The 25,842-nt window shown below is 38.6% G+C and overlaps 7 protein-coding genes across 8 annotated transcripts; 2 read left to right on the forward strand and 5 right to left on the reverse strand.

Moving 5' to 3' along the window:
* Positions 1 to 531: 531 nt before the first annotated feature.
* Positions 532 to 1,699, reverse strand: LOC106660250. Its single transcript, XM_014383182.2, has 3 exons — positions 1,601 to 1,699; positions 1,035 to 1,308; positions 532 to 955 (listed from the first exon to the last, which is right to left on the reverse strand). The coding sequence occupies exons 1-3, from the start codon at positions 1,638 to 1,640 to the stop codon at positions 532 to 534; spliced, it is 738 nt and encodes a 245-aa protein (XP_014238668.1). The 5' UTR covers positions 1,641 to 1,699.
* Positions 1,700 to 1,990: 291 nt separating this feature from the next.
* Positions 1,991 to 3,905, reverse strand: LOC106660249. The gene is made up of 2 exons (XM_014383181.2): positions 3,047 to 3,905; positions 1,991 to 2,765 (listed from the first exon to the last, which is right to left on the reverse strand). Exons 1-2 carry the CDS (start codon positions 3,047 to 3,049, stop codon positions 1,995 to 1,997), a joined length of 774 nt encoding a protein of 257 aa, XP_014238667.1. The 5' UTR covers positions 3,050 to 3,905; the 3' UTR covers positions 1,991 to 1,994.
* Positions 3,906 to 4,063: 158 nt separating this feature from the next.
* LOC106660400 lies at positions 4,064 to 6,642 on the reverse strand. 2 transcript variants are annotated; one of them, XM_014383352.2, is made up of 3 exons: positions 6,534 to 6,642; positions 5,678 to 5,895; positions 4,064 to 5,563 (listed from the first exon to the last, which is right to left on the reverse strand). In XM_014383352.2, exons 1-3 carry the CDS (start codon positions 6,565 to 6,567, stop codon positions 4,313 to 4,315), a joined length of 1,503 nt encoding a protein of 500 aa, XP_014238838.1. In that variant the 5' UTR covers positions 6,568 to 6,642; the 3' UTR covers positions 4,064 to 4,312. The 2 variants fall into 2 exon arrangements, with proteins under 2 accessions (XP_014238838.1, XP_014238837.1); XM_014383351.2 differs by having other exon boundaries at positions 4,064 to 5,895.
* Positions 6,643 to 7,203: 561 nt separating this feature from the next.
* Positions 7,204 to 13,789, forward strand: LOC106660248 (fibrillin-1). Its single transcript, XM_023458253.1, has 25 exons — positions 7,204 to 7,602; positions 7,921 to 8,052; positions 8,176 to 8,316; positions 8,405 to 8,830; positions 8,890 to 9,015; positions 9,083 to 9,364; positions 9,431 to 9,550; positions 9,610 to 9,735; positions 9,795 to 9,917; positions 9,995 to 10,147; positions 10,214 to 10,314; positions 10,704 to 10,776; positions 10,846 to 10,992; positions 11,088 to 11,228; positions 11,285 to 11,431; positions 11,500 to 11,799; positions 11,865 to 11,996; positions 12,057 to 12,368; positions 12,442 to 12,558; positions 12,633 to 12,767; positions 12,834 to 12,995; positions 13,056 to 13,175; positions 13,237 to 13,297; positions 13,419 to 13,623; positions 13,697 to 13,789. Exons 1-24 carry the CDS (start codon positions 7,536 to 7,538, stop codon positions 13,552 to 13,554), a joined length of 3,780 nt encoding a protein of 1,259 aa, XP_023314021.1. The 5' UTR covers positions 7,204 to 7,535; the 3' UTR covers positions 13,555 to 13,623; positions 13,697 to 13,789.
* Positions 13,790 to 15,359: 1,570 nt separating this feature from the next.
* Positions 15,360 to 16,846, forward strand: LOC111693525. Its single transcript, XM_023458258.1, has 4 exons — positions 15,360 to 15,854; positions 15,931 to 16,248; positions 16,315 to 16,449; positions 16,508 to 16,846. The coding sequence occupies exons 1-4, from the start codon at positions 15,665 to 15,667 to the stop codon at positions 16,585 to 16,587; spliced, it is 723 nt and encodes a 240-aa protein (XP_023314026.1). The 5' UTR covers positions 15,360 to 15,664; the 3' UTR covers positions 16,588 to 16,846.
* A 4,738-nt stretch (positions 16,847 to 21,584) lies between these two features.
* On the reverse strand, positions 21,585 to 22,343 carry LOC106660247 (cold and drought-regulated protein CORA-like). Its single transcript, XM_014383178.2, has one exon. The coding sequence runs from the start codon at positions 22,298 to 22,300 to the stop codon at positions 21,737 to 21,739; it is 564 nt and encodes a 187-aa protein (XP_014238664.1). The 5' UTR covers positions 22,301 to 22,343; the 3' UTR covers positions 21,585 to 21,736.
* Positions 22,344 to 23,347: 1,004 nt separating this feature from the next.
* On the reverse strand, positions 23,348 to 24,012 carry LOC106660513 (high affinity copper uptake protein 1-like). The gene is made up of 4 exons (XM_014383489.2): positions 23,927 to 24,012; positions 23,738 to 23,871; positions 23,620 to 23,679; positions 23,348 to 23,546 (listed from the first exon to the last, which is right to left on the reverse strand). Exons 1-4 carry the CDS (start codon positions 23,933 to 23,935, stop codon positions 23,348 to 23,350), a joined length of 402 nt encoding a protein of 133 aa, XP_014238975.1. The 5' UTR covers positions 23,936 to 24,012.
* Between the last annotated feature and the right edge of the window lie 1,830 nt (positions 24,013 to 25,842).

Consider the following 25,842-nt stretch of genomic DNA (forward strand, 5'->3'; position numbering starts at 1 on the left):
ATATTAGTCCAGTTTACATAATAAGGCGTTTAATTTTACAATAGCTCTAAATTTAAATTTAGCGTAGTTGGGGTCGCACATACGCTAAAAAAATCGACAATAATAACAAAAATACAGTCTAGCATGAGCAGATTATTTTGCAACGTTTACATTTCGATTTTATCAAGAATAATATTCTAGGTAGAGGTTTCTGCTCGTTTTTTTTTCTATTTTGCAAATGTAATCAATACATGACCTGTATATTTCTTTTTAACCATAAACATTCAAATTCAAATTTTTGAATTGTTTTGGATATTGAATAATCAAAAGTCTTATATAAATTACTCATATAGGGACACATTGACATATTTTAAACTTAATTGTAAGAAAATTGAATTGTAATAGTTTGCGTTAATTACTGATTAATAACATAAATTAATGTACCTATCAGTAAAAGTTCAACTTGTTACTAATATACATATCGTCGAAAAATGTTCCAACTACATATTCAGTTTCAACCTTTGAAGTTTGAAACCAATTATCAATTTTCTTTCAGTGTTGAGGATTGAGAGATTTCTCAAATTCATCGATTTGCGTTGGATTGAGGGCGTTGCTATCTTTGCAATTTTTGTAATCTTCAAAAAGCTCTCGCGTGAACTTTCCAAGATTCGCGTTGAATACTTGTTCGCACGTGATGTATAGATTTTCTAGGTCGTAACGCATTTCGGGCTTCTCATTACGATGTATTCCCTCCTCGATGTCCGTCAAATTGACACCGAATCTGTAACAAGCTTGCAACGTAAGCAAGGAACTAGAGTCGAGATAATTTCCTTGCGGATCGGGACGAAAACGCTCACAGTGCACGAAACTCTTGAAAGTATTCCAGTCCAGCATGTGCTCTTTGTGCCGTGAATCGTAAACAATAACCCACGGATTGGTTTGAGCCTGGAGCAGGTCATGTAGATTGATTTTGCTTCTGTAAATTATTGATAAATTGTATCGCTTATAATAGTTTACATCATATAAGTTTAGGTTACCATCTTTCTTGTGCATACTTTAATAAATCCTTGTGTAAATTCTTGATTATTTCTTGCTCTATATAGCTGTGGGAAGTTGGTTTGTGATTTTCCTCAGACACTAATGCTTTGCTTAATTCCATCAAAGCATCCTCCAATTGTTCAGATCGGGTGAATTGACGTGAGTACATTATGCAGAAGGTGGTTGAAAATGATAGCATGCACAGAAGAAATACCGTTGACAGGATGATAAATAATTGCGTCAAAGTATATCTTTCAGTAACAGCATCTTGTTCTGATACATTAACTCTTGCTACAATGAAAAAGTTATAGATTTATTCTTTCATGTCGATTATTCTTCAATTTATAAATGATTCATATTAATTCTTTGTGAAGATGATTTATTGAGAATAATATTTAATTCAGTCATGAAGAAAAAGAAACATATTTGTAACTGTTGTCGAACCATAAAAATGTACTGTACTGATATCCCTTTAAAAATGAATCAACGTTGCAACTCGAAAGTTATCATCGTTTTAACAAATAAATAGTTACATACATATTTTTTAGAATATGTATTTTATAGTCTTACTAATACTACTCACAAAAATCGTGCCGTCTTGCAACCGTTCCTACGTTCCTCATCTTGCTTCTGCTAAATGCCAACTGATATCCCAGTACATTTTTTGGACGTTCTCACCTCAGTTTATGAGTTTTATTCATAGAATGTTGTTAATCATTCATTTTATAAATTAAAATAAGAGGAAATTAGCACATATAAATTCGAAGCTGATTACGCATGTATATTATTCGAAAGTGGGAGATGATAAGTTATAAGAGGGGAACAAGTTTCTCACGTGTAGTATGTTGGATAAAAATTAAACTTTTTTATTATTCATACAATTATTTGTGAAAAAATACAAAAATCTTAACTAATAAAACGTTAAAATATAATTGAGTACATTAAATACTATGAACTTGATTTATCACGAGTTTCCTCTATCGTTTTGTTCTTTCGTGCGATCGATAATTTAAATTCAAGGTGCACTCTATTTTATTGTAATTATTATTTTTCACAAGAACTATTCTAAAATAGCTATTATCTTGGAATCTTTTTCGTTGTGGTGCCTCTAAAATTAGTTGAGCCGGTATCCCACTGCTGGTTACGAGAGTAAATTTAAGATCGCACTCTGAGTCGTCCTCTCCGTCACTCTTGATGGTGCGCCGCAACCTTGGTCTCTTTTTTAGTTTCGCGAGCTCTTTTAACATGTTAATTTCGATACCAGAGAGGTTTGTTTTTAATATTTTCTTCGATTCACTTTTACTTTTGTCATCGTCGATGTAGGTGTAATTTTTCACAAGACTTGTTATCGTTTGAAACAAAGATTTTAAATTATACGAAGTGTTGTTGTCCTTCTCAGCATTCTCTAAGCTAGGTATGATGGATTCTCTCCAGTCCTCTATTACTTCTGTATTATTAACATTTTCTTTGATTTTAGCTTCACGTAAACTAGAATGTGATCTGATTATGTGATATTCGCCAGCGTGGATTTTGTAATCTTTCGGTCGCATGTTTGTTTTGAAGGAATAAATACTGTATACAGCGTAGCAGCAAAATATCAAGATGATAATTAAATTAGCCAAAACAAAGGTCTTGAAAAACACCATACGTTTTTGAGAAATCTTCAATTCTTCAGCTGAAGATTTAGCCATCAAATTAGAATGAATAGGCTGAGAAATGTAACCCTCTTCGACCGTATCAATTTTAGCCTGTAAAATTTAATTTTTTCCAGTTACTAATGTACAATTAAAATATTTTTAATTTTAAAAATGCAAGGGTAAAATTGTTCAAACTCAAATTTAAGAGCATTAAAATGTCACGATAAATATTAAATTTCCCACTGGACACTTACAGAAGTTCAAACGTCACTGTTTTTCACTTTTGTCATTATGTTAATGGTGCGATGAAGACCACGTAAAAATGATAATCATGCTCTAGAAATGGTAATTTGACCTAATTAAAAATTTACTCAAGTGAGTACCCAACTCACCATTGGTATGATGCGGAGAAAATGCGCATTCCAAGAGCTGCGATTTTCTTCCCCCAAGAGCGCGTCCGATCAACAACTGCGTGAGCTAGCCCCTGCCGCAGCTTCGGTAGCTCGCGAGAATGAAGCTCCCGCGGGGTCAACGCTTATCGAGCCTACGTACTCAATAATAATTTATTGTTGGCGATCGTGACAAGTATTTTTGCGCATTTCCACGCCTTCATCTCCGCAGGGGATGGCCTTTTATTAATTGTCACGAGATTTTTAGCTGTCGAAAAGTTAGCCTTTAAAATCATCCAAAATATATAAATATTCTTGGATTGATATGAGTTGCATTCCAACAACATGACTTCAAACGCATTCTTAGATATAGAATTGTTATCACTCACACGCGAATGCAGTTGTACTCGCATATGGATTGTGCGCAGCGTTTTTATTTAAATTTCAATTCATAACAAAATAGAGTGAATCTGCTGATTTTGCACCGTCATTGCAAAAATATCTTAGTCACGAACTGGCTAATTTTAGTTCATGGATTCGATGCCTCGATTTTATGTTATTCGTTCCAATTGACATTACTACAACTGATATGAATATTATCACTTTCTTAAAACGGACTACTGGCAATTGATTTTGAACTGTTACGCAGTCAAGTTCCATCTTACACCTGCCAATTCAATCAATGTTTACATTTTATTACACGACAATCTGCATCTTCTAAATGTAATTGGTGGTAGTAGTTTAATTTTTGTTAAGTCAAATAGTTAAGGCGATGAATAGACTACGTAAATAGTCTTGTCTTGTTCATTATCAAAATTTTTAACGGCAAAAGATTTAAATTTATATTTCGGCTTGATAGCTTAGATTCCGTAATGATATGAAAGAAATTAATGTCATTTCAACATTAATTACAATACGGGGTTGTAACGTCAAGAAATAATGAATATAAGAGTTTTTTCCATGTATTTTAAAGAATTGTCATAAGATTAATTGATATTTTGCGTATAGGTAAACATAGCGTTAATTAAAGTTTCATAATTTATTCAATAATTGTATACACAACAACGTTCACATACAATTAATTAAAATTTTGTTCAAATTAATACAGAGATTTTTACAAGACAAACTTAATGTGCCTATAATTTATTATGATCTAATGACTATGAGTGAAACATTAAAATTATAATAAAAGTATTAATGAAAATTACAACAAATTGAGATGCGCTCGCAAGATATTTTACATTTGCAGCTTTCGATCCTGAGCTGAAATTAATAATCGTAAAAGTAGTCGTGACCATAGATAGAGAGAAAACCATTCATATCTTTTTCCTCTTCCTCACTATTTTGATCAGCAGCCTCTTCTTCACTATTTTTATCAGCAGTCAGGTGCGACATGTAGGGTTCCGAATAATCAGTCGTTCCGTTGGTACGTAACTCGAGGTCACCCGGATTTTCCGTTTCCGAATAGCTGACGGTGGTTTGTTTTGGTTCTGGGTCATCTTCGCTCGTTCGCGGGACAATTTCGTCCTTCTCGGTAGTTTTGTCCTCCGAAGGGGTGGCCTGTGTCGCAGGAGGCGTGCCGATATTCCTCAGCTCCATTGTATTGATGCCCTGAATGAAGAGAGCTATCTCTTGATCGTCGTAAACTTGTTTCTCGTACAGCGTGTAAAACATGTGCTGCTTCGTCCTGAGCCTATTGACGATGTACTCTTCGATGGCCGCATCCGATCCTTCCTCCAAATTCAAGTACTGAATGAGTTTCCAAACTGTCTCGAAGGACTTGCTGTAAGTGGTGATGTCGTCGCTGTACAACAATTCGGCCGCTTGTCGGCGAACGTCCCAAGGATTGTCAGCGAATATCTTGTCATTTTTGTTTTCGTAGTACCAGACGAGCAGTTGGCTGTTTTTGCCAACGATGTGTTCCAAATGTCTAGCCACGTAACGAAGAAGCGTGACGTCTTGTTCGGCTGACTGGCTCGTTGGAACTCCGCTAGTCTCGTAATTCGTGTGCACCTGCGCGAATTGAGTCTCGATCGAAGACGCATCCGTATGTTTTTCTCGAGAGTTTTGACTGCTATTCGCCTCCTCGTTCGAGTTCTCGGAGTCTGGGACATCGTCGTCCTTTTCAAATTCGCTCAAAAAATTGAGCGTTTGATCGAGAGCATCGAGCCAGCTAATAGCTTGGTGGTCGTCTTCGCTGGACTGCATCGATCGGTCCACCTCGTCCACGCTTTTCTCCTCATTTTTCTTTTCGTCCTCGCCCTCCGTCTTGGTGTAATAATCAACGTCCTCCACCTCGACGACGGGAATTTCCGCTGTCAAAATATGAAATAGTTTGTCGTGATCTGCCTTGTCGCTTGTTTCACTTTCGTTGGCTTCCTCGTGACTTTCGTGAGAATTGACTGCATCTTTTTCAAAAGATCCGTCAACAATTATATTGACGTCAACTGGTATCGCTTGTTTTGCAACTATTTTTTCAATGAAAGACGTCGGTTCATTATCATCGGTCGGATATTCTTCCTGCACAATGATTTTTGGACTAGATTTTTCATCATTCTTTGCCAAAGAGTTCAAGACTTCGTTTCTAAAGGCTATTATTTGTTTTTCGCTATTGAAAAAAGGTACTTTACTCACAGCTACATCTTTGTCAGTGTCAACCAATAAATGATAATTGTAATATGTCGAAATGAGTAGCCAGCTCGAAAAGCCTAGCAATACCAAAAGTATCAATAGTCTCAAAGTAAGGAGTGTCCTTTTGCAGCAGTCGTCTCGAGGTTGCCCGAGAGCTTGGTAAGGCACTTGGATGCTGATGGGCACATGTCCACCCTCACTCACGTTCACAAGTAATTTGGCTGAAAAATAATTACCATAATCAGAGCAATTTCTTTGCTTCGAGTGACGAAATGGAATTAAACTGCGCAGTAAGCATCAACTATGTGTATGTTTGTGAATTGGCGATTGCAACATATCATCAGAAAAGTTCGAAATCGCATGATACTTATGCATGTATATAATACACAGACGCAGCGACAAATACGTCACATTATCAACGATGTAAGAACATTTTTCCCGCACAACATTCAAAAATTAGTTGATGTTTTTTCGTCGAGTTTTGTCTTGCACACACTGCACATCAATAGGTTCTTTATTTGGTAAAATAAAATTTTTTAACAATTATAAAAACATGAATATAAAGACAAAGAAGCATCGATTCGTTGGATCACAATTTTGTGCCGTGGTTGTATATTTATGTTCGCAAAATTGCATGATATTCCAAAGAGGAAAAAAAGTGAATTGAAGCGTACACGAAAAAGTATATCTCTCTGTGCACTCGAAAGATAAAAAATTGTCATTTCAATTATAAAAAGTAAAGTGCGAATAGCACAAGTATGATTAAATACGCGTCACGTAATAAAAATTGATTGACGAGTTGCAGAGCGTCAATTGTGTACGTATGCCGCCAATCGACGTGTATTTTTCTTTCGCTTACCATCGGTATCAAGCCTCTTCCACTGCTCCTTCATCTTTGATTGTTAAACTGAAACTGTTGGCTACTGCTCGGCCGAGCAGATGTTTTGTTGTGTGTCAGAGAGTGTCATAGTCGCTTCTCATACGCGCTCATATGTGGTCATACTCCATTAGGTCAAATTCTTATCTGTCTTGGGTCATGCTTGCATCGATGCGAATCGCAATTTTCACACTCGAAATATATCGAGTATACGTTCATACACATATACATATTTATAACTGGTGTCGTTTGCGGGGCTCTCGGAATCGCCTGGTTTTAATTAAAAATTCTCTTTTCTAGGGGGGAAAAATGACGAGATCTCTTGGCTGTTTTGTAATTCCAAGATGATAAAAAGTTCGGATATTTTGATAGTTTGACTATTAAAACGATGGGTATTACCGAGAATGAAATCAAAGTGATTTTCCCGCTAATCAAGTAGAAGAAAGACGCATCATAAAAATAACCGAATGCCAAAGGTGAATATATTTTTTCAATTTACTTTTGCCAAAATGATGCAATTTCTGCAACGACGAAGTTTAATGCACATGCAACGAAATTATTATCAAATCGTTATGAAGTGTTAAGAGGCATTGCATAAAATGTTTGCAGATCGCGGTTTTATCAGTTTTAAAACAAGTCGCGATAGTTTACGCTTATAAAGCGCTTCGATCTAGGCTATAATTCCATTCGAGCTAGCTACGAAATCTGTTGTAATTACCAACTCTATTCGATAATGATCAGCGACGCGAAATTTCAATTTTCGCAATCAACTGCGTAGCTGATAAAGCGAGAGCGGATATTGAGATCATTTTACATATAATAAAACTAGGCCTATTCATCAAAAAAATTTATCAAAAAATAAAAAAAAAAATGATAACATATTATCGAGGTAGCTACTAGTAGATTTCATTGATTATTCAGGCTAGTGAGTCGGACGAGCGGCAGGTGAACAGGCAGTTATCGGTTTTAAACGCCAGCACGATCATGTCCGCCGACAAGTTTATTTTTCCGTTAATCGCCTTCTTAACGCTCGGAGGAACTTTTGCCCATGGTAATTTGAATTTTCGTCCATGGTAACGAGCTCGATTTTTGAGATTGAAATCATCCACTGATGTAGTAGACGAAGCTTTTCCACGATTATATGCTCGTTCCCGAAGAGAGTGACAAGTCGCGATTTCGCTTCGGAAACGTGACCTCGATCCTCGGACTGCGATTGCTTTGTAAAGAGATAGGTCGTTTTCTAAAAAATTGTCAAACGATCGAACGGCGAGCAAAGTGCACAGCGAGCCCCCCCGAAGCAGCCAACTAGTTCTCACGAAAACGAAAAAGTTGTTGTGCACTAACTAAGAATGTTCTCTGCTTTTTCCAGTCACTGTACCAAGCAAGTATTTTTGCACCGAGGCGAAGGATTGTCCGATGAAAGATGCCCTCTGCCAGGAAGGAGTTTGCCAGTGCCCAAGTGGATTCATCCTCAGCGCTACAGGAACCAAGTGCTTAAAAGGTAAATATGTTTACAATGTTTGTCGGCAAATTGAGCGTATGAGAAAAGTCGAGTGAAAAATACACGCAAAAGCGAATTCCAAGAAGATATTTGAAGCGTCGACTATAAAATTATTATTTCTAGTTGCTACTGGCTACAACGACATTTGTGAAGAAAGCGTTCAGTGTTCGAAATTTCTATTGACCGGTGGAACATGCGAAAATGGCCACTGTGCTTGCTTACGTGGATTTCATTACCTGCACGGCTATTGCTACAGAACCAAAGGTAGGATCGCATTTGCGCTGAGCCGTTGAATCAATCGCCACCGCTCAATATCGGTTGACATAATTTTTCACTATACATTTATTGGCAGGCCTCTACGAAACCTGTTCCTTTGATGAAGAATGCAACGGCTTCCCCGATCCTGTTTCTGCACGTTGTGTTAAAAATCAATGCCAATGCCAAGAGGGATTTTACGCAATAGACTACATTTACTGCCGCAGGAGACAAAAATTAGGCGAAAAGTGTTGGGTGGATGAAGACTGCGGAAAAGATTATAAGTGCAACGAATCTGATAAGAAATGCAGTGATAAAACTACAAATAGCACAAGCCAACCGACCCCAGTGACGCCTCCTCCAAAGGACCAAAAAGCAAAACCGAGTCCTGTAAAAGTCGACGTAGCTTGCGAGTCAGATGCTGACTGCAAATCGATCAAAAATTCTCAATGTGGCTTGGACAAAGTCTGCATCTGCAAAAGGGCTTTTTACGCCTCGAGCGATGCCCAGCGGTGCGTGCCCGGTAAGACTCACACAAATTTCCGATATGAAACTGGATTTTCATAATTTTTTACTCAACAGAAATCGGCGAAGGTTGCAATTCGAAGCCCGATGAGTCAAGCGTGCTCAACTCCCTTTGCGTAGATAACACGTGGATCTGTCCGATTGACCAAGTTCCGTCGAGAAGTAAACAATCATGCGACAAAGGTATATTTCATGATATCCAGCTTTTTATTTCATTTATTCATTGGTGAAATTTTAAATATTTTCTTAGCTGTACAAAATTTTGGTGGCAAATGTAAGACGTCGGAGCAGTGCCATTTGTTTGGTCCAAATACCGAATGCATAGACAACAAGTGTTCCTGCTCCAAAGGTTCGCATTTATTAAATAAAAAATACTGCCATTTGAGTAGGAGCTTAGGCGAAACTTGCAACACAAAAGATGAGTGCGTTGTAGCAGGTGGTAACAAAGTACCCTTGTGCGACGGGCGTTGCAAGTGTCCGAAAGGTTCACACGTCAGCGATGATGGCGGTTTTTGCATCGACGACAACTTGGGTAATTCGATTGATTTTTTGCACATTCTTTAACTGTATTGTCCAATTTTAAAATAATTTTTTTCAGAACTCGGTCATTATTGTGGCAAGGATGAACATTGCGCAGGCAAAAAAGATGCTGTTTGTGAGAAAAATAAATGTGTTTGCAAGAAAAATTTCTTTGAATTTAATGGAAATTGTTTAAGAGGTATAGACTTGTTATTTTATTTGAAGCTCAAATTTTCAGCTTTGATTCTTGTTATATAGGTTTATCAGCGGATTGCTCGAAAGACGACGAATGTATAAATTCAGTTGAAAAAGATGCTGTTTGTGAGAAAAATAAATGTGTTTGCAAGAAAAATTTCTTTGAATTTAATGGAAATTGTTTAAGAGGTAAAGACTTGTTATTTTATTTGAAGCTCGAATTTTCAGCTTTGATTCTTGTTATATAGGTTTATCAGCGGATTGCTCGAAAGACGACGAATGTAAACTAGTAAATTCAGTTTGTCAAAACGATAATTGCCAATGTGCAGATAATTACACACCTGCTAAGAACAATTTGGCTTGCTTAAGGAGTAAGAAAAATAAATTCTCATTGGTGAAATTGGGGTGCCATTAATTGATGTTAATATTATGATCTTTTTCTTATTAGAAAAAAAAATTAATGAAGAGTGCAGCAAAGATAAACAATGTAATGCACAGACTGACAATTCCTATTGCCATCTTAAGGAAAACGAGGAAACAGGAATCTGCAAATGTTTCGAGTCATTCTATCACAAAAATGGTCGTTGCTTCAAGATAAAAAGTTGAGTGTTTATTCGTCTAAAATTTTTTGTTACGTTACAGTAACGCATTAATATATGATTTTCAGAGCTCGGTGAAAAATGCAAAATGAGGAGCGAATGTGTGACCAAAACAGAGGCAGCTGTCTGCATGAATGGTGTGTGCCGCTGCGATTTTAATGCCCGGCAAGTTGGTGACGACTGTCGACCAAAATGAGAACGCGATAAAAACAACCTGATCTCAATTTGGATAAGCTTGAATTTACAAATGTTTGTTGCTAATAAAATTTTTGTATATTAAATGGACAACCGATTATTTTTATAATTTCTTTCATGATCAATAAGACCTTTGTTGCTTGTGGTGAAATTTCTTGTGACTATCTAAAATAGATGCAAAAGATTAGATAATCAGCTGATTAACAATGTGCAATCTCTATAAATGTTATCGTTTCAAAAAGAGATAACACGAGGACGTGTTTGATTTCTCGAGCGCATGTATCGAAATTTTTCTTCTCAGTCTTGCTTGTGTTTTCAATAAACGAATTTGTCCATTAGCTGATAAAATTGGCGTAATGAAAGATGCTCGATTTCATCAAAGGCGTCTCTGTAATTTTAGTAGCTTTACTCTCGGTATCTGCAACTGTGGCCGATGGTAACTGAATATTTTTTAAATCAAAGCGACGATTTAAAATATCAGTATGATACTTTTTTTTTAATGCAGACGCAGCAGGACTAATTAACTCGACTTGTAATGTAACCTTGGAATTCGAATGTAAAACAGTCAATTCCGAATGCGATAAGAAAGAGGAGCTTTGTAAATGCAAAGAGGGTTTCGTACTCGACGGTTCGCAAACTGAATGCTTGCAAAGTAAGTCAAGTTTTCCTTACTATCCACGAGTAAGTATGTAAGTCATGGATTTGTCGAAAATAATAAAACCTGTTTATTTTGTCGTATGACTCAAGTCTCAAGCGGCTACAATGACACATGCACCGACAGCCGCCAATGCTCGGAATTTCTCGGGGCCGGTGGCTTATGCGACGACGGACTCTGCATTTGCAAGAAAGACTATCACTACTTGCGCGGCTACTGCCATTTTACAAAGAGTAAGGCATCGAAACAAAATATTCCACATTTCCTAATTACATGAACTCTCTTCTAGAACTGGGCGAATCTTGCGATAGACACGAAGACTGCTTCGTTCACGCTGAATATGGATCGGTCAATTGCGATCCCGTAGAAAAAATCTGCAAATGCAGCAAAAATTATTACCAACGCGAATACAGCACCTGTCGGAGAAATGTTACAAGTAATAACGCGTCGATCCGAACTCGCAAATTTTCATCTCCAAAAGCATTAACGTTATATTTTCCTCAGAGCCGCACGAATATTGTTTGGTAAACGACGATTGCATGTCTTTTGAGAAATCAAAGTGCATCGAAAACAGGTGTACCGAAAAGAAAACCGATCAGCGTCCAGAGGTCCATAAGGCCGAATTCAGAGCTGTAACTAGATACGATTATATTCCAGTAAACGGTGGAACAAAAGTCGGGGATAATTGCACTTCGCACGAAGACTGTGCTAGAACTCTGGAAGATTCCTACTGCGGCGTTGACAACAAGTGCAAGTGCAGACGTGAATTTTTCCCCACTTCCGATATGAAGCTATGCATACCTGGTAAATCATTTTGTTCATTGCTCAAAGTCATAAGTGAAGCGTCGAAATAATTCATAATTCCGTAGAAATCGGCGGGGGTTGCTCCAACACGTCGTTCCAGGAACAGCGAAAAGTATTCGGGGCCTATTGCCAAGACTCGCAGTGGACGTGTCCCGCTTTCAAGGCAGCTTTGAAAAACAATCGAGAGTGCGTGGACCGTGAGTACATGCTATATCAAATCGATCGGGAAGAGAAGCAAGATTAAAATGATTTTTCAGTCGCGGCCGTGAACGGTGGATCGTGCGACCACGACGAGCAATGCCAGCTCTATGGACCGAAATCGACGTGCGATCTGAAAACTCGAAACTGTTTGTGCGAGAATGGGACGCGTTTCTTGGAAGAAAAACAATTCTGTTGGGTGATCAAATATTTCAACGATAAATGCGAAGGTCACAATGACTGCTTAGCGCCCAAAAACAGTCCCAAGCCCGTTTGCTTGAAAAGAGACGATATGTCAATCAAGACCTGTTCGTGCCCGGAAAACTCCGAATTGAGCGAGAATGCAAAGTTTTGCATCAACAACGAGCCAAGTGAGTTTTTTCATTTTTTTTTTTTTTTTTGGCTGATCGCATTTTAGGATTGTTACTCAAACTTTGCATTTAGAAATGGAGGAGTATTGCGAAAAGGACAAGCACTGTCATATACCTTTCTCTACCTGTGCTTTCAATAAGTGTATATGTTCGACTGGTTATACTTTGATCAACAATACCTGTCTAGCACGTAACGTACAACAATTTTTTATTTACATTTATTGGCAAAATCTGGGATTAAATCACTACCGATTGGGATAACAGATTTAAATTACGAGTGCAAAGAGGACGAAAATTGCATGTTCAAAGGAGCAGTGTGTCGCTTGGACGATAAGAAAAAGACGTGCCAGTGCCCGGACGATTTCGTTCCGAATCCGGAGGAACACGAGTGTATCCATAGTAAGTGCCAAAGGCTATCGTGAAAGTTCAAAAAGTCATTAATCGTGCGATTTGTCATCGTTTCAGCCTCTAACTACAACGAGACTTGCCATTACGATACTCAATGCAACAAAAAGTTGGAAAATGCCGTCTGCCACTTTGCCAACAAGACTACGGACGCACATGGCCGTTGCCGCTGCGACAAGAACTACTTCCACGTGGACAGCGGCTCCTGTCTTAGGATGAAGTGTAAGCTATCCATAAGATGAAACCGATACTCAAAATTGTTATATCTATCTCGCGTCGTAGGGTTGGGCGAGGAGTGCTGGAGAAATGATGAGTGTTTCGCCCCGAGCACCGAGGCCGAGTGTTCGCCCGAACATAAGTGCAAATGTCCGCCGGGCAAAAAGCAAATAGACAACGACTGCAGTGAGTCAATTTCGAATGTTAATTTTGGAGGTTTGGAAAATTTACGGGTTTTTTTTTACAGAGGACGGTGCGACTTCTCTCGAGCAGTTGTGGGCTGCTATACTCGTATCGCTATTCACTTTGTATGTACTATGAGAGTATTTTGAAATAAATTTGTTAAATTTGTCATAAGAAAAGTGCGAAAAAATAAATGTTTTCTTCATTCTTAATTTTGAAATCGATGTTTACATTTGACAATAATAGCTCAAATTGCCCACATAAAAGTGTCAACAATATCGTAGCTCGAAGCGCTCATTGCGTAACGAGCTCTCCGAGTCTATGTACACGAGTTGATTTGGTCAACGAAAATTTGACGCAAGCACTGACGAATCCAAGATGACTGACAAAAAAAATATCCCTGCACTTATTTGCCTCATCCTCCTGTCCACGTTGAGCTTATCAGTCAACGGTAAGTTATGATCAATAACACAATCGTTTGCCGTCCAATTTTTGGGGGCTTTTACAAGATGCGAAATTTTCAGGGGACGAGAGTACCAACATACGGTGCGACGAAGCCGTTTTGTTCGAAAATTGGTGCCATGAGATGGTACCCGGAACCACGTGCAAGGATGGCTTCTGCCGGTGCCACGAGGGCTATCACTGGACGCCCTACTACCGCGGCTGCGTCCAGACGCGAAGATTCAACCAGATTTGTTACAATCCGGTTCAGTGCTTGTTCCACATAGACTCGCAGATGCGCTGCGAAAAACAGGGCCCGGGAAAGCGTTCGGTTTGCGATTGTCCTTGGCCCTTGATAGTGAGCCGAGACAGGCTTTTCTGTCGATTGGCATATCCAGGTGGGAAATCGTTCTTGTATCATCAATCAAGTTGAATGAACTCGTCTCTCATTTTAGATTCTGATGTTTTCTTTTTTTGCCCATAGAACTCGACGATATGTGCGAATGCCATGACGATTGCAAGAAGATAAATAATTCATGGTGCCCCATGAATCATTGTGTCTGTCGCCCTTATTTCAGAAAAGTTCATGGCACCAGGTGCATACCCACAAGTAAGTTTTTAATAAAATTTCTCTTTTTTTTTCATCGCGTTTTCCATTCATGAATGAAATTATTCGCGCTTTTCAGGACGTAGCAGCAGCCACATGGTACAGTTCTCTAAATTCGCATGCACCTTGGTAATCGTGGTTCACGCTATTTCGATGATGACTTACTATTAAAACTGTCATTTCTTGTATATCGAATTTACATTGATCATAAAATGAATATCTTGATGTAAATGTATATACGGAAAGACAGTACCCGATCGCTGGAGTTTTCTATCGACGTAAATAAAGTGTATTCTCGTTTACCAAAAATAAAATACTAAGGTCGAGCATTATCATGAATCGTGCATTTCCAATTAAATCGCAATTTCGTGAATCCCTGCTTCGCTCGTTTAATATTTCACGTACAAACAGCACGAGCATTTTTTTTCAACGCTACGATATCGATGGATGTAGGAAAAATACCGATTTGTGCCTCGACGCCTATAAAAGCCCGTCTTAATGAGGGAAAAGCGTTACTCATTCAGACAATAATATGCTTCTTTCCATTGCTTCATAAAAATAAAAGCTAAAAGTATCGTTTGGTACATTTTAAACTGGTACATTAGTCAGAAACCGAAAATGTTTTGCGCGGAAAGGAAATTCCACCAAAGGTCCGTAGGATCGCGATAAAGCGAGGATCGATGAGGACTAGCCAGGCACAGCGCAAGGCTCCTCGCTGCTATGGAGAGGAAAAAACATCGCAGCCAGCGGCTTTCGATCGCGATAAAAGCTAGCCGCGCAGCTCCCACTGCTGCTTGACACGCGATCGAACGCGAAGGGAGTTTTTCGCCTTTTCCTTTGCGCTCGGCTGCATTTTCTGAGGCCACGGTGACGACAGACGTGACGTCAGCCCTCTAGGCTCTGCTTCGGACACAATGGTGTCAAGGTTACGGCGTGTCGGCGGACCGCTGCATTTAGCTCCCGAGCCGCGGCAGGTGTGCTGCGCATCGCTTGACTTATGATAAGCGTCCGATGACGTATGTATATTATGATCGGACACGCGAGCTTATGCAGTCGTAGTACCTCGAGGCGTGGACACGAGCATTTCCATCATAGCTGCGCCACCGAAATAACGAGAGCCCACGATCGCGTTTATCCGACACGACTTTTTATGCCGGAGCTATGTGCCGTGATCGAGCGACGAATCAATCAGATAATTGCTCGCTGGCAGAACTGCAAGAGACAAAGCGATAAGTTTATCGTTCTTTAGCGCGCCAGTTTGTCCGTTGATACTGCCTAAACACGAGCTCGATAACGCGTCCCGGGAGTAGCTACTTTCTTTGCCCCGTACGACGCTTTGTTATTCTTCGACGAGAGAAGCGAACGAGTCGCGCGTTCATGCCACAAACTGTGCCGCACGCTTGCTACATCTTTTATACAAAAGTTAACCCAAAGTGTCGAGTAGATGAAAATGCTCTGGACTGTTTTGGTGCTGATCTGCTTGGCACCTCTGATTTTTGCGTCCTCCTGCAATATAGATCCTTCCAACGGCACTCAAGACGACTATGCTGTTTGCCACTGGACCAATTCCACCGAGGAGCTTCCATTCGAAGCGAGTAAATTTTTTCAGGCAACGAGATCCTTCAAGCGTACAAGTAGATTAACATTTTTTTCTTACGATTACGTCGAGACTATGTAAACTCAATCGTAATCTCGAACTCGTCCGACTAGCGCTGTTCGACACGTCGTGTAACAAGAACACCGGCATAGACTGCCGCTCGTCGAACGACCAGTGCAACGCCACGATCGCCTTCTCCGAGTGCTGGAACGATTTTTGTCACTGCCACGAGGACCGGCACTACGTCAGATCGGAAAAACAATGCCGAGTCACGAGGCGCTACAACGAGACCTGCGGCAATGATCTCGATTGCGCCTGCCACCCGAGATCCGAAATGTTCTGCGATATCAGCAGCGGCAGGTACAGGTGCAACTGCAAAGAATCGTCCAGACCCAGCGAAGACCAGCTATTTTGCATCCAGAAACAAGCGCGTACGTATGACAAAACGACCGCAGCTCGCTTAGCTCTTTTCGCTCAGTTTTTCCAATTTTTTGCAGGTTTGCACACCATGTGCGACTTGCACGAAGATTGCGGAACATTTCACTCTTTGTGCAAGGACAACTTGTGCCAGTGTCAGCAAAATTATATCCCTTATAAGGAATTCTGCGTTGTCAAAGAGACCAAATTCAAAGGTAAAACGACGATTATAAAGTGTCAAATGAGATATGCATTATAATCAAGACTTTACAGGCTCAAGTGGAATAGCAAGAGCAAGCTGGCTGCTAATGTCCTCGTTAACACTCGTCGCTGGGACGATTGAGCTCGCTTGACAATCTCATCTGCACACCAGACATAATCTCGCAATACTCAAAGTATCCAAGACTCGCGTCTGGATAAGTTTACAGCTTGTAAATAGACGTAAGAAGAAAAATGACTCTTATTCGTGCATAGCTGCAAGATTTATCGGCGAGCGGCATTGCCACAGGTGCACTCTAGAGATGGGTCGACGTAGATTGCATGTATATATTCGACCTGCACGCCGCTCTCCTTTGCAAAAGACTTGAGCCCACGAGTATGTATATTTATTATAGAAAGGCGAGGCCCTCTTTCTCTTTATTACATTGTTATACATGTGTTAAGAACTCAACAAAATCAGCCTCATACTTTTGCATTACGCAATCTTCGATATAATTATTGCGCTCGAGTCGAGAGAGAAAAAGAGAATGAGAAGGAAAATGCATAGTACTTTTAGAGCTTGCTTCGCCATAAATTGAAAGACTTTGGCAAAGTCATACTCAAACTTCTATAATATGTCTAACCATGAAATTTTTTCTTATTTCGATTCACGAAACTGTTACTTCTAAAGCAGTTGTTACTAATCTATGATATTAAATGAATCAAATATATTAGCTCGTCATTTTCAGGCAAACTAATGTTTTCATTCTTATAATTTAAATATTGGTTTTGTGATTGCCTACATTTATTGTAACCATAGGTATAATTATCGGTATTTAAGAGAAGCCTTACTCACGACTCTACTGACCTAGTCAACTTAAAATATTTTTTACTATACATTTTATAACAATATTTTAATTTTCGCCAGTATGATTTTTGTTTATAAATGCAAATGCTATTTAACAATATCGTATACACTTAATACGATATAGATAATGTATAGTAATACTTGATAGTTTGGAAAATCAAACTACTAGATTTTAAATTATCAGATTAGAAACTATTTGATTTCTAACAATATTCAAACAATATCAAATATTTTATGAAAATGATAGTTTGCCTGAAAACTTGACATAACTTGCTTGATTTCATTAGTATTAATGCTGAATAATTATTTATTTAAAATATAAAGTTTCGAAAATTAGCTAAAGAATTAATTTCATGGGTATCAAAACTATAGAAAACAAGCTACCATTATCTGTCGAAAATAAAAGAATTACCAGCATTCGCAATTAATATTGAGGTGAAGAAGTAATAAAGAGGAAAATATAAAATGGAATCTTAAAGCTACTTTAAGATAATAATTACTGAAAGAAACATATATGATTTCAATTCTTAATGTCACATGTACACAATACACATGGTACTGGAACTGCATAAGCTTATGCATACGAAACTTGAAAAAAAGACCTATCAATTACAGTTTTAAAGGTTAAAATTATCTTATTAGCCTACAAATCTAAGATCTTGACACTTTTTGGGCTTACATGTGAGAAAACAATCCTAAAATATTTTCGAATTTCCTTTTCTCTGTATACATGTTCGATATATCCATGAATACATTTGTAACAGCACGCGAAATACACTCTTCGACTTGAATACGTGATATGTAATGCATAAAAGTTGATGATCAATATAAGTGTATACCAACTGTACTTTAATTCTGTATCAGTGGAAAAACGTAAAGATAGCGTGAAAAAACAATATTACAAAAGCTAACATAAACAGAGCCCCTACTTTGCTACACTTAAGTTTTCTCGCTAGAGGAGAATCATATTATAACCAGTATATGTTGGTTTTTTCTCGATCGTCTGTTGAAGATATAACTTTGTGAAGAAATACTTGCATGTGCAGCTTTTTGTCGTTTTAACAGACCACTTATGGTATAAATTCATTCTAATTTATTCATAAACAGCTTGCCACTTTTAATGTAATATAAAATATAATTTTTTAGATGCAAATTTCTCAAGTTTTCTCAATCGAGCGATTTAAAATGACTGCAATTAAAGATGGTTTTAAAGTAACTTGTAATACTTTTAAATTGTGTCGTACATTAGAAATATGTTTTATTCAAGATTAGCGTGATTTTACATCGATCAACAAATTGCGAATAAAAACTTGACATGAGTTTTCAAATTCGAAATCGTTGAGTACTTTCATTAGTCTTGGAAATCGACAAATTGGCAATAATTTCATTGCATTTATCGGCGCTAATGGGGCGTGCATACAGCGCACTAGAGAAGTTTTCGAGCTCGGTCTGGCTGTACATGACGAGCCGCCACCTTCGCATTACATGATCGACACCGAGTGCCTCCCTTTTTTCACACTTATTTTTCGAGCCAGAAAACCAAAAAAAGAAACGAAGAAAAGGGAAATAAGGTCGGCGAGATTCCATGCACGCGAGCAGACGCTTAAAATAAGTGTGATGCAATCTTTGTCCGTTAGCGAATATATGTAGGTGGGCCGCGGCTTTTGGCAACGTCACGAAATACTGATGATGACGATGATTCGGCTCTGCGGCTTCACTTCTTCAATTCTCTGCTGCGTCCTAGAAGCGAGGTGCGGTGGTATCTATTCCGCGGGATCGACTGCCGCGGGACGAGCGTGCTTGAAATGGGCTGAATTTACTCGTTGCCGAACATAAATTTTGGCTTCAACGCCAACCGGTCGTCGTTCGTGCGCCAATTAAAACTAAAGAATCCACTCACGCGGCCAAGCTGATCCAGCGAACTTTACATTCAAGAGCGAAAGAGATGCCCGAGTCCCTACCAGGGCTATGCCTTGATTTCTAGTTGAATAGTTACGCCGCTGCACAGCAGGTCGATGGATAATGAGCGAATGCGTTGAATATTTTGAATGGGCGCCACCTGTCTGCAAAACTAAGAACTTGTACCGATCTCATCGATCGCTCACGTGCTTTTCTTATTTTTCTCCATAGATTGAGCCACAATATACTCTCATTTCATCAAATTAACGTTTATACATTCTACATTCAAATTTTCAAATGCATCCCAACAAAAAAAGGTATAACAGACGTTTTATGAAATAACTGATGGATTTATTGAGTACCTTATAAGCTTTTGAAAATTGAATACATTATTTAACCTGATCAGAGCATTATATTTGATACACAATTGATCGATTTCGACCAGTCGAAATACACATTAGAACATGTTATTACAAGCTTCACAAAAGTCACGATGTAAGATTTTAACAATTTTTTAATTTACTTCAAAAGCCAACAATTGATTATATTTTTAACTGGTTACTCATAATTGTTTTGCATTAAACAATAATAATATACAATATCAAAAACGTATAGAATATTTATGCGCTAATTAATTACTTTTACATCCACTAATCACTGGCAAAATAAAATGCAAACTGGCATCAGGGACAAAAACAATAAATACATTTTATTGGTGTTTTTACGCACTCTACATTTTTTGTTTCATTTTTCCACGCAATAAAAGTTAGTTCGTCTAAACACGCGGAGAATGAGCCAACAAGAAAAACTTGGATGAAAAATTCGTTTGCAGACGCAACAGGACGAATAGGATTTTACCTGAAACTTTATAAGCGTATATTTGCTCGGTTTATTGCACGTGGAAAAAAGTTTTGCAATACCGACAACTTTACACGGCTGTAAAGTCGAGGATCGAGCTTGCTTAAAAAATAATTCTTGAACTTTCTAGCGATTACTCGCCGTTAAAACTGAAGAATCGAAGTCGATAGGGAAAAACAAAAAACTGCCCCTCGCTTTTGTTCGATAGAACATCAATGTTAGATATCCAGTAACAGTTTACCCAACATCGAGCTCTTGACTTTGAATAAGCAACGATTTTTTTGATCGAACGCCTTTTGAGTGCTGTATAAAAATCACTGACGTTTTCTTCTTTCTTATTTAAATTCAATATTTTGAGCTTAAAAGATTAACATAACCATCCGAAATTCGTGAGTACTATTTCCGGAAAATTATGAATCGCGCATAGTTTTTGAACTTTGAAAAATTTCGCCGAATAAATTAAAACAAGGCCTGGAAGGTGGAAGCACGTAGCGCCCGTACGCTCGCAACTGACGTACGTTACTGCCCTAACGAAATATAAATCCTCGTGCAAGCCTAGCGCGAGTTTGCTACTTCGGTCTCTTATTCAGGCCCTCCGGTGCATACGTAGCACACATATTTCTCAAGATTTATCAGACATGCAAGCCCGCGCCGAGGTAGCTAGCTTATGCGTGCACTTTCATGGGTGTCCGATGGATTATTCAAAGCTCGCGCGGTCGAAATCGAAAATTATCGCACAATGATGGGGCCCGAGGGAAAAACAAGTGAACGTGCAAGTCGTAAACCCGAGCACGGGAATATTTTTTGCATTAAACTAAATTCTTCAAACTTTACAAGAGCAAAGCGATCAGATACATCTAAGAGAGGCGAAAAATAGAAATGTAGCGTGTGCAGGCCTTTTAGTTATTCAAGAGAACAGATTCAATCGATAAAAATGTATTCGTCGAGAAAATATGACCGAGGCAGCAAAAATTTTTTTCTCGCACTCGAGCCCGTCTCCTGGCAAGTGCTGAATGGAAAAAACAGCGCGCGCGCCCGCCCGAAGAGAAATTAATTTCACTCGCACTTTTGACACACTTCCAACGAGTGAGAGATCGCTCGCGTCACCCCTTTTTTCTTCGCGTGTACGCCCTAGTCGCGCTTGAAGCCGCGTTAAACAAGAGGCTGCACGTCGCCAGCTGCGCGTTCGCCCGATGTGAAAAGCTTAAAAGAAAATACGTTTCGCGCGCGCGCGACTCGTGCATGCAAAACTGCGCTCGCGCTCATCGCGTCGCGAGCCTCATTGTCCGCGCTCGGCTGCCTCGTTAAAAGCAAAACGTATACTCGACTTTTGACTCACCATTACGATTCAACTTTTTTAAAGCGTTACAACTCGGCTTTTCGATTTGAGAATGACGCAAGAAAACGCACCTTTTCCTCTATAATTCAGTCAACGTACGTTGAAAAAATAAAACCATAACATTGAGAATTTATGAAAAATGATATTTTTATAATTTATTAGCGTGTTAATTACAATATTTTCTTTTTTTGACGTACTTTTATACAAACACTTTTACAGTTATTGAAATGTCACCATGAGGTGGTAAAAGGCATAATCGAACAATAATTTGTACTTCTTTACGTCCTCGAACAACTGAATGAGTGCACATCACTCACGTTTTAATTACAAATTCTCTAAATTAAAAAGCGGATGAATATGCCATTCTATGATTAATTTTGTGATCCATACTTTTGTGATCCATTGTATGGATTTCTGGGCTCTCCAGTCCATGTCCCATTTCATGGCCCATGCCTTGTCCCGTAGTATGATCCATAGCATGATCCATCCCTTGCTCCGTACCATGATTCATGTCATGTTCCATGCTTCCATGATCCATGCCTCCATGATCCATACTTCCATGATCCATACCTCCATGATTCATTTCTCCATGCTCCATGCCTCCATGATTCATACCTTCATGTTCCATGCCTCCATGCTCCATGCCTTCGTGGCCTCCGTGGCCTTCGTGACCTCCGTGGCCTTCGTGACCTCCTGTAGAGTTACTCATGGCAGGCGAGTAACAATTGAAAAAAACAGCACCCCATAGTACAAAAGCCATGAGCAGAACTGCTAAAAATGCTGAATTGAATTTATCCCAGCCAAAAATAATTTGGAAGGAGTTCTTGGTCTCGGTCGTTCTGAATCGTACATTGCTGGTGCTGTCACAGCAAATGTTCCTTGTGCTCGACGACACGTTATCCATCGCGATTTCTTGCCACTGCTGAGATCTTGGGGAATCGACGACACTGAGCGCACGACGTTATTGACGTTAATGATCGATTCAACGACTTTATAAACACGTATCTGGAGCGACCTGGCAGATAAGATAGAACGAGGCGCATTATCGCGATGCTACATCAGCGCGATTCAAATTCTATCGAAAGCGGCGCTTTCGTTACTTTTCTTTCAAATTCATTGTTACAAATAATACAGTCTTCAAAAGTTTTTTTTTGAGGCTATAATAAATGTTTTTCTTAAAATCTGCGGTGCATTCGGTTTGTTGCCCCCTAAGTACTTAAGCAGCTTCTAACAAAAAAATTTATTAATTTTTTACAAACTTTACTACCCCCTTAAAAAAGACCCAATATGCTGACAATTTCTTGCCGAAGATTTGATAAATTATGTAATTAATATTTTCGAATTACTTTAAAATAAAATCTATAGGGTGTTGAATATACTTTTAAAAAAGAGCTGATGCACTTGTTAGAATTGTCTATTAGCATTAATTATTTAATTGTAATGTATAATAAAAATACGTAAGTATTTATTTACCGTAGTTTAATTGGTTGAATTGTTTGCTGTCATCTACTTCGCTATTACAGATACCTTGTCCTATTTCGTCTCATCGTTGCAGTCTATGGCTAGTATTACTGCATCTACAGCTTCGCTATTTCTAGAGTTTGATAAATGTGTTATTTGATCTTCTGTAATTTTTATTACTCGATTTTCAATATGATTGAGATTGACACATGTATATGTTGAGAAAATCTATTTTACAACCACACCTTTACTGTAGGTATAACTTTTATCGACAATGGCGAAGAAAAGGTCATTTTTACAATTCTAACATTCAATATCAATTTTTTATTTAAAAACAAAATTAATCATGTTTAAATGCAATAGCTTTTGTATTTATATATACAATGTAGGCTCATATGGAACGCCACAAAACTGTACAACCTCAAACACACACTTCAACAGTATAAAACGTTCATTTACACGCACTGATTTTCGGATAGACTCTAGAGCCTCACGAGCAGCATTCACTTATGTCACACCTTGCGTACTTCCATGAGAATACGAAGTAGCCCAAAACTGATCCTACTACCACAGCTATGCATAGGTAAACGTTGTAAGTCATGAAAATAAACATGAGTAAGTAACCCAGTATCAGTTGGACGCCTTGTAGCATCGTTTGCACTACGTGAATCGTTGAAAATATAGATTTTCTGCAAAATTAATGACTTTATAGTAAAATTCGGATAAATAAATGAAAAATTATGCATAAAATTGTATAATTACGCTCTTGATTCGGTTTCTCCTTTGCGCTTGTAAATTGCTTTGCTCACGTTGAGATACTCGCTGAAAAATAATATTTGTTGATAATACAGAAGAAAAAGAAGTTGTAGTGTTTGATTACCGATAATTTTTCAGTCCTTCGTAGATCATACCCAGGATAATGATGCCGATGACCGACCCGAGGACCCCAGATAGATCGGATACTACCCATTGGTCAAACAATATGGTCTCTTGAAGGCCAAAATGAAATGTCATCTGAAATATTTTAAAGTAAAAATACGGAAAAACGAGTTTGACTGAAAAGCCTTACCCCATGCATGGCTGGAGTTTGTTTTGCGTTAGTTGGCTTGCAAAAATAAGAAAAATAATAATAAGCCTGCCCAACGATGTCAGATACTCGTTGAATCCACTTTGAAAATCAGGTATTGTTACACTCGGACACTTTGCGATGTCATGTTAGGTGCTCGCTAGAATGTAAGAAAGAGAGAGGGATTTTATCTTAGAGATAAACTTTTATCAAAGTAGATTTTTTTTATTCTTCTCTGTATTAAAATTATCTGTCGATCATTAAGTGTTAGTTAATTGTGTATAAATGCTTCTGAATAAAATGAACCATAGCAATCTCAGTTTTACACAAAAATTCATTTTTCATGCTTCCAAGATTTCAAAATTCATAGACATAAATCACATGATTTTTTTTCATCGCGTATGATTTATTTTTTTCAAACGACTGGAATAAACTCGATTGTATGCAAAATGATTCTATGAATTCTTCTTATCAGAAATCGTTAATCGGGCGAAATTCTTTACATTACTTTTCCTGATAAAAGAAAATTTCAAAACAAATAATCAAGTAATGATTTTGTTTGGGAGAGGCTTAAGATTTAATTACGCATGTATGGAGAAAAAAGACACTCTCGTAGGCACAATAGGCTCGAAAAGTGTAATAATTAAGCGTGTTTTACAAAGTTAATTTTCCAGTGCGCGAAGCAGTTAAAAAGAGCCAAATTAATTTTATAACGAGGCTCTCATCGGGTTTGGCGAAGAGGGCCAAAACATCGTTAGACATGAACAAATTTAGACGCTTTATGCAGCGAAAATCTTCATCATTGTGAGTCCAGACTACATCGACAGCGAGCATCTAGTAGCAGCTCGACTCACCCTCGCAGCGAGAGAGCTAGCTGCTGCGTGGTAGACACACGCGGGCGGGCAGGGGCAGGGAAGTCAGGCAGCCACCCTCGTAAAGAGCGGCAGTAGCAGCGGCAGTCGGCGTGGCGCCTCGTAATATGCGTAGCTGTGTACGTCGCTGTATATACACACGAAGCTATAGACGCACACAGACGCGACATTGGGAATGGCTTCGATCGGACTGGCTCGCGCAGAGCTTGGCGCGTGTGAGTGAGCGCGGGGGGTTGCTGCTGCTGGCTCCCTGTGTGCGTGCAACCTGTGGCTGTTAGTTCACGACCCTTTCAGCCCTTGCTCCCCTGACGCTCTCTCTCTATCCGACCTTACATACATATATACTTATACCTTTGGTATGTATATGTGCATAAGCCCCGACAAGCGCCCCACGCACACGCACACGCACTCACACACGCGTGCACATTGCACTCTTACATATGTATACGCTACGCGTGACTGCGAGAGACCGTGAATGTGCGTGCACGAGTGTGCCCAGAATTTTTACTTCAAAAATACTTGACACATTTCACGATGCACTCATGTGTAGTCATTTTTATTTTTTCACAACATATTCTCACTCTCAAATTGTCAATTAAATGAGAGGTCGATTTTCGCACCCTTGAATCCTTGCAGCGTCAATTCAGGAAACTTAATGTGAAAAAGCATTATAAACGTTTCAAAAATAGTTTTAGTTTTTGTTGAACTAGACAATACCGATGAATAAAAATACTTTTTACCGAATGAGGCATTATAGCAACGATTATATTGTTTTACTTAAGTTAACCATTACAATTAATTGAAAGGTTGTTATCAATTATTACATGAATGGGAGGCAATGATCTTCACGAATTTTTGCAAAATTTCTCATTAGCTTTGAATCCTTAGTACATCTGTGAAAAGCAACTTTGGGTGGAAATATTTCCAAATATTTTTGATTTATACATTTTATGGGTTCGTGTAAACTCTGAAAAAAAATTTTATATTTATAAAAAAATTCAAGTGATAAAATAAGCCTTTGTTCTTTCATCAGTCGCAAGTGACAGT

This window comes from Trichogramma pretiosum, unplaced genomic scaffold (genome assembly GCF_000599845.2).
Source record: "Trichogramma pretiosum strain Unisexual culture from Peru unplaced genomic scaffold, Tpre_2.0 scaffold51, whole genome shotgun sequence".
Taxonomy (NCBI): Eukaryota; Metazoa; Arthropoda; class Insecta; order Hymenoptera; family Trichogrammatidae; genus Trichogramma; species Trichogramma pretiosum.